The sequence below is a fragment of the Palaemon carinicauda genome, chromosome 11 (genome assembly GCF_036898095.1).
Source record: "Palaemon carinicauda isolate YSFRI2023 chromosome 11, ASM3689809v2, whole genome shotgun sequence".
Taxonomy (NCBI): Eukaryota; Metazoa; Arthropoda; class Malacostraca; order Decapoda; family Palaemonidae; genus Palaemon; species Palaemon carinicauda.
In genome coordinates, this window is record NC_090735.1 from 26,551,349 (window position 1) to 26,559,925 (window position 8,577).

General features: G+C 33.3%; 1 protein-coding gene across 1 annotated transcript; it reads left to right on the forward strand.

Annotated features, from left to right (window-relative positions):
• The first annotated feature begins 6,230 nt into the window (after positions 1-6,230).
• LOC137649208 (uncharacterized) lies at positions 6,231-7,213 on the forward strand. The gene is made up of 2 exons (XM_068382197.1): positions 6,231-6,321; positions 6,513-7,213. Exons 1-2 carry the CDS (start codon positions 6,231-6,233, stop codon positions 7,211-7,213), a joined length of 792 nt encoding a protein of 263 aa, XP_068238298.1.
• The last annotated feature ends 1,364 nt before the right edge of the window (positions 7,214-8,577 follow it).

An 8,577-nucleotide genomic window follows, 5' to 3' on the forward strand; every position in this document is an offset into this window, starting at 1 on the left:
CCATACATGAATCTGAACATTAATCGATTGGAAATCAATACATGTACAGTAAGAAAGGTTCAAAATAGTTGCTTTTTCAAGTAAACACCCATTTTGAATATATATATATATATATATATATATATATATATATATATATATATATATATATATATATATATATATATATATATATCTACCTATTTATGTAACTATATATATATATATATATATATATATATATATATATATATATACATATATATATATATATATATATGTATATATATATACATACATACATACATACATATATATATATATATATATATATATATATATATATATATATATATATATACATACATGATATAGATGTCTGTATGCGCGTGGGTATATATTTATCTCTCTCTCTCTCTCTCTCTCTCTCTCTCTCTCTCTCTCTCTCTCTCTCTCTCTCTCTTATATATATATATACATATAGATAGATATATTTATATATATATATATATATATATATATATATATATATATATATGTGTGTGTGTGTGTGTGTGTGTGTGTGTGTGTGTGTAAGATTGAAGTGATATCATATCTAACCTAATGCTAACCCTCCACGATAAACCCTGATCCTGTCCAAGATATACAGTATATGCGAATTATTCGCATGATCTGGACCAATTGTATATAATTCAATCAATGGTTCTAACGCGCAAATGACTTTTAATGGTTAAATAAGTAGTAATGGGCCATGTGAGACATAAGACGCCAAGGAAGAATGGATTGCTTGCTGGTATAAAACTCCCTTCTATGATAAACATATAATTTACAGGTATCCCCAAATTAATATTAAACGTTACAAATTAAAAGAAGTTATGGTTTTTAGTAAAGGATTATCAAATTACATTAATAAAGAAGCAAAACAGTAATATCCTACTGCAGAGAAGTTATAATTTTTCACAAAACTGTCATGGCTGAACAGAGGGTTTGGGAGTCTTATTACCCGTAGAATGGGAAATTAGCTTTTATAGTCGAGGAGATAATTCCTTGCACCAGGAAGCGCAGTAATTATGAAACAGCTTGTTGTAGCCAGAAAAGCCGCTTGCTATTAATGATTATAATGGACAAAATCTGTGAATTTCACCCTAGAAGATATCGAGAGTAATAAGAGGTATATTCTCCACTCATAGACATATGTTCATTAATACACTATCATACAGAATCCTATTTCCTATACACAGCATATATATATATACACTCACAGACACACACACACACACACACATATATATATATATATATATATATATATATATATATATATATATATATATATATATATATGTGTGTGTGTGTGTGTGTGTGTGTGTGTGTGTGTGTATATCTATGTGTGTGTGTGTGTGTAGGTTATGTAAGCATGTATGTGTGTGTACGTGTGTATCATCATGTATCAACAGATATCTTGATAAGTCGTTGAAAACACAAATGAATAATCAAAGCAAATTAGATAAATAATATAATAACAAATAAAGACAGGACGTACTAACAAAATACCAATCCTCTTTGGCATAATAATTGTTATCATTATTATTACTCGCTAAGCTACAACTCTATTTGGAAAAGCAGGATGCTATAAGTCCAAGGACTCAAACCAGGAAAATAGCCCAGTGAGGAAAGGAAATAAGGAAAATAATTCAATGTAATGAACTAACTAGAATTGAACTATTCAAAGAGGTCATGAACTTACCATTAAATTCGCCAGCGCTTACTCGAACGAAGAGAGAATATTGTATTTAAGTGATTGGCAGTTTACGTGTGGATTAGCCCTTTTGAGGTTTCACCTGTCAATTCCAGACTTTTATTTGTATCACACAGCACCGCCAATATTACTATCTTTCGATATTCTAATTCCTGGCTGCTCTTAACTGACAGGGCGGTTGTGTGGATATGACATATTTGATTAGAATTCCCCCATCAGAGTTTTGTGTCATGCAAATCTTCTCTCGTTTACATCTTTGACTTATGAATGGTGCATTGAATTGCTTGTTTCCATTTATACCAAGTTAAATTAACAGGTATTGATTATAGAACCATTGTGTACCTAATAAGTTTATAATATTTAGCTGGCAAACATTCGGTATGTGTGAATACTTTGCATTTGTGAGTTCACGTGGGCACACTTGGAGATAGAGAAATTCCCAAATGGTTAAATTGTTTATCATCACCACCATCTCCTCGTACGACTATTGACGCAAAGGGCCTCGGTTAGATTTCACCAATCGTCTCTATCTTCACAATTCATCGTCTCATACTTCACATTTCATAGTCCTCAGCAATGTAGGCTTGGTCTTACAACTTTTCTAGTGCCTTGTGGAGCCCACTTGAAAGTTTGGTGAACTAATCTCTCTTGGGGAGTGCAAATAGCATGCCCAAACCATCTCCATCTACCCCTCACCAGAATCGCATCCACATAAGGCAGTCGAGTAATCTCTCTTATAGTTTAATTTCTAATCCTGTCCTGTCATTTAACTCCCAATGTTCTTCTGAGGGTTTTCTTCACAAATCTAGAAAATCTGATGGAAATCGTTTCATTGCCATAAACGGACTCATGCCCATACAGTAACACCGATGTCACTAATCTGATATATAGCCATTTTTTTGTATGTAATTTCAGGCGATTTGGCTTCCAAATTTTATTTCATCTAGCCATTGTTTTATTTCCTCTTTTCAATCTTTCATTAAACTCCAATTCTAAAGATCCTGTATTAGATATCATAGTTCCTAAATATTTAAATGATTCCACCTCATTGATCCTTTATCTTTAAATTATGTTTCACCTTCCATTGCATATTCCATTCTCATCATCTCTGTCGTTCTTCTATTTATTTTGAGCCTAACCGCATGTGATATGTCAAGCATTCTGGTAAGCTGCTAATAAGGACAGCGTCATCAGTAATCTCAAGTTCAACTAATTTCCTGTTACCAATCCATTCTAATCGTTCTCCGCCACCCTCAACTTTTCTATCCATTACAAAATCCATGAGGAGGATAAACAGCATAGGTGACACCACATTCCCATGGAGTACTCTACTGTTTACTGGAAATTCATTTGATGGGATTCCCCTAACATTAACTTTGCGATTGTTATACATATGGACAGACTTAATAAAATTTACATATCTAAGAGGAATCCACAACAACGTAGAAGTCTCCACAAAATTGGACGGTGCACACTATCAAAGGTGTTTTCACAGTCCACAAATGCCAACGAAAGTGGAAATTGTTACATAATTAAAAAATTTTAAAACATCTTAGCAGAAGCAAATACGCCAAGCTTCCAAAGTTTTGTCATCTTCACCAAGTAATTATTCGTATCAAAATATCTTGATATGACATAGATCTCTGAGTTAAATGAAAGGGTTGGTTTGTATATCGCCATGATCAGCAAAGCTGTACTTGTCAGGGACATGCATACTAGGTTGGTTTTCTGTGAAAAATCAGATAAAACTTGCCCGCCATTGCCAATTCGCAGTGGCCAGCATGGTGATAAACTCTGCCCAAACCCCAGAAATGAATAATAACATGTCTGAGGCCTTTGTCGTGAAGTGGGCAAGAAACGGTTGTATTTTTTATTGCTATTGTATTTGTATATATATATATATATATATATATATATATATATATATATATATATATATATATATATATATATATATATATATATATATATATAATCATATATAGACATATATGTATATATATATATATATATATATATATATGTGTGTGTGTGTGTGTGTGTCTGTGTGTACATATAATTGATATATATATATATATATATATATATATATATATATATATATATATATATATATATATATATATATATATATGTGTGTGTGTGTGTGTGTGTGTGTGTGTGTGTGTGTATAGATAGGTAGATAGAAAGATTAATAGAAAGATAGATAGTTAGACAGATAGATAGAAAGATAGATATTGATGCCAATTCTCGCTATAATATTGAAGCTTTTGGTATCATGTTAATAAAAGCCTCTCCTCCATTCTCTCGCATCCGAAATATCTCTTTTCTAACTAATAACACAAAGAGGATCTTCAGGAATAGGAAATCACATAAGAAATTCTTTTTATTTCAAATTGAATAACTAATCCGTTTTCCCTCTCACAAGAAGAAAATCACTCCAAGTCTCCAAAGTTCTCCCTTCTCTATTGTTACCTTTGAGTTTTATCTCAAGTTTCTACCAAATTGAAAAACTACAGAGGAAAAACCTAATAACATTACTTCTCGTTCCAAACTATTTTCTGAGAATTGCCTTGAATGTGGCCTACTACAAATCTGTGTTTAGGAAAGTTAATTTTGTAGCAACTGCTACAAAACTTGAGTTTCGCCGTTTCTTGCCTCTCCAATTCCAAAACTTCTAGGCTTACGACCATACAGGTATATAAAAGTGCTGTATGTAACCCAGTTATATGTAGCATGTGTACCGCACGCGTATCACGCGCTCGTATATATATATATATATATATATATATATATATATATATATATATATATATATATATATATATATATATATACTGTCATTGTCGCTCTCCCCTCACACTGATAACTTGTTTCTGCCTGAATGTACTTGTATCAATGCTTGAAGTTAACATCAAAACGTACCTAGAAGCACCAGGTAAATTCGTAAATATATTACAGAGGATGACACGCAAACTGTAAGTATATGCATGCGTTTATATAAACATAAATGTATTGTACATACAATTACAGGTTGAATATGCGCAAACCCAAAAAACAGGAAAGAGATGACAGCTATTCCACATCAGGGAGATATGTTGGAACATATCTGTTCTTGGAAATGGAAGCAGAGGAAATACCTTCAGTTCAACCTGAAATCCCTGGGCATAATGCATTTGTGAATCGGAATGCTTGAGGATAAACCACGAAATAAAATTCCCTGGCTCATTCAGAAACAGTCTTCTGAATGGGGCCTTGAAGGAGGAGCGTTTGAATGAGCGACATACAAATGACGTATTACTGCAGAAAAGCAACTCGCTCACTCGTCACTTCATTACTTCTCTGAAGAGGATGATGTAGTGTGACAAGAGGTGGTGACTTTCTTTGAAGTTTTATTAATATAACTTCTTGTGTCTCTATGAGACATTGATTAAGTTGACCTTTTTTTTTTAAGTTTCTCATTATATTAAGAGTACTAATTAACAGACCTTTTGAATGCTGTTCATTGTGTTACGAGTGGCCTAGCCTCAGTACCATGGTCTTCCACTGTCTTAGGTTAGAGTTCTCTAGCTTGAGGGTACACTTCGGCCCACTATTACATCTAATTTCTCTTCCTCTTGTTTTCTTAAAGTTTTCATAGTTTATATAGGAAATAATTATTTTAATGTTGTTACTGTTCTTAAAGTATTTTCCTTTTCCTTTTTTCCTTTCCTCACTGGCCTATTTTCCCTGTTGGGGCCGCTGGGCTTATAGCATCCTGCTTTTCCAACTACGTTTCTGGCTTAGCAAGTAATAATAATAATAAAAATAATAATAATAATAATAATAATAATAATAATAATAATAATAATAATAATAATAATAATTTGCTATTGATATATCGGTGTTATACAGAAACGCAAGTAATGACAGATCCCCATAAGTTCACCAAAATTCAATGTTTTATATCTACTTTTTATTACATTATATCCAGCACCTTACCTTATTCTCTTCCTTTCTTCTTCTTACAAAAGAATTTTTCTAATGCACCTCGTCTTAAATCTGTAGTCATACAAAGGACTCAAAACCACTTTGCATTTCTAACCATTTATATCCTTAATTTTGTCATTTGGCCACACTACCAAGAACAGCTACATCATTATATATCAGCATTTAGTATGAAAATATTTGGTATAAAATTTCGTGAATAAAATGGCAACATTGAATCTTAAATCATATATATATATATATATATATATATATATATATATATATATATATATATATATATATATATATATATATATATATATATATATATATATATATATAAATATATATATATATATATATATATATATATATATATATATATATATATATATATATATATTCACATAAATATGTTAACGGAAGTACTTCCATATTGTCTTTATTCTTTTTCCAAAAAGTATGATTAACTCTTTCTTATTTTATTTTGTGGATGCAAATCAAACTGGAATTTCATCGGACAATGGTTGACAGACCTTCAAAGTTACCCATTCCGCGCCAAACTTCACTAGATGCAAAGTTTCTGTGTCTCTGTCGCGAACATCGATTGACAAGTGATGTACAACTGACAAGGGAGGCGCTTCCGTCAGTTACTTCTCAACTACGACAGACGCCAGAAAGACAGAGAGTTTCCCGGGATCTTTAATTACATGCTCGGATCTTGCCGAATGTGTCTGTTATTATCTGCAGCTAAAGTCACCTTTTAGAGTATCCTGGTTGGGTTAAATTGATAATTATTCTTCAGGGATTTCATTGGAGCAGACGACCCACTTCAATTCCAAAGTATCAGAGCCAACAACCCTCTTCAATTCCAAAGTGTTTGAGCGGACAACCCACTTCAATTCCAAAGTATTGGAGCAGACAGGCCACTTCAATTCCAAAGTATTAGAGCAGACAACCCATTTAAATTCCAAAGTATTAGAGCAGACAACCAACTTAAATTCCAAAGTATTTGAGCATACAACCCGTTTCAATTCAAAAGTATTTGAGCAGACAACCCACTTCAATTCCAAAGTATTTGAGCAGACAACCAACTTCAATTCTAAAGTGTTTGAGCAGACAACCCATTTCAATTCCAAAGTATTAGAGCAGACAACCCATTTAAATTCCAAAGTATTTGAGCAGGCAACCAACTTCAGTTCCAAAGTATTTGAGCAGACAACCCACTTCAATTCAAAAGTATTTGAGCAGACAACCCACTTCAATTCCAAAGTATTTGAGCACAAAACCAACTTCAATTCCAAAGTGTTTGAGCAGATAACCCATTTCAATTCCAAAGTATTAGAGCAGACAATCCGTTTCAATTCCAAAGTATTTGAGCAGACAACCAACTTCAATTCCAAAGTATTTGAGCAGACAACCCGCTTCAATTCCAAAGTATTTGAGAAGACAACTACTTCAATTCCAAAGTATTTGAGCAAACAACTCATTTCAATTCCAAAGTAATAGAGCAGACAACCACCTTCAATTCCAAAGTAATAGAGCAGACAACCACCTTCAATTCCAAAGTAATAGAGCAGACAACCACCTTCAATTCCAAAGTATTTGAGCAGACAACCAACTTCAATTCCAAAGTATTTGAGCAGACAACCCGCTTCAATTCCAAAGTATTTGAGCAGACAACCTACTTTAATTCCAAAGTATTTGAGCAAACAACTCATTTCAATTCCAAAGTATTTGAGCAGACAACCCACTTCAATTCCAAAGTATTTGAACAGACAACCAACTTCAATTCCAAAGTTTTTGAGCAGACAACCCATTTCAATTTCAAAGTATTAGAGCAGACAATCCGTTTCAATTCCAAAGTATTTGAGCAGACAACCAACTTCAATTCCAAAGTATTTGAGCAGACAACCCGCTTCAATTCCAAAGTATTTGAGCAGACAACTCATTTCAATTCCAAAGTATTTGAGCAGACAACCCACTTCAATTCCAAAGTATTTGAGCAAACAACTCATTTCAATTCCAAAGTATTTGAGCAGACAACCAACTTCAATTCCAAAGTATTTGAGCAGACAACCAACTTCAATTCCAAAGTATTTAAGCTGACAACCCACTTTAATTCAAAAGTATCAGAGCAGGCAACCAACTTCAATTCCAAAGTATTTGAGCAGACAACCCACTTAAATTCAAAAGTATTAGAGCAGACAACCAACTTCAATAGTGAGATATGGAGTCCTTTGACTTGTCAGACAGTACTACATTGGATCTTTCTCACTGGTTGCTGTTCACTTTCCCTTTGCCTACACATACACCGAATAGTTTTGTCTATCCTTTACAGATTCTTCTCTGTCCTCATACACCTGACAACCCTGAGATTACCTAACAATTCTTCTTCACCAAAGGGGTTAACTACTGCACTGTTATTATTCAGTGGCTATTTTCCTCTTGGTAAGTGTAAAAGAGACTCTTTAGTTATGGTAATGTACCAACCGTGTGTCACACGATCGTACTTATTTCATTTTGTGCTTGTATCTTCGCTCTCCCCTCGCACTAAAAAGAACCTGAAAAAACATGTCTGTTTTTCTCAATGGTAACGGTGTTGATTTTGAACATGAAATTTTCTGTTGCCTCGAGCTTTTGTATATAAAGAAGATTGTTCTATAATAAACTCACTCAGTTGGTTCCATCCTGTCTTTGAGTCACAACCTTCTCTCGGCCCGTCACAGTAAGCAGCTCTTCTAGGAGAAATATACTCCAAAATCAAACCATTGTTTTCTAGTCTTGAGTAGTGCCATTGCCTCTTTACCATGGTCTTCCACTATCTTGGGTTAGAATTCTCTTGCTTGAGGGTACACTCGGGCACACTT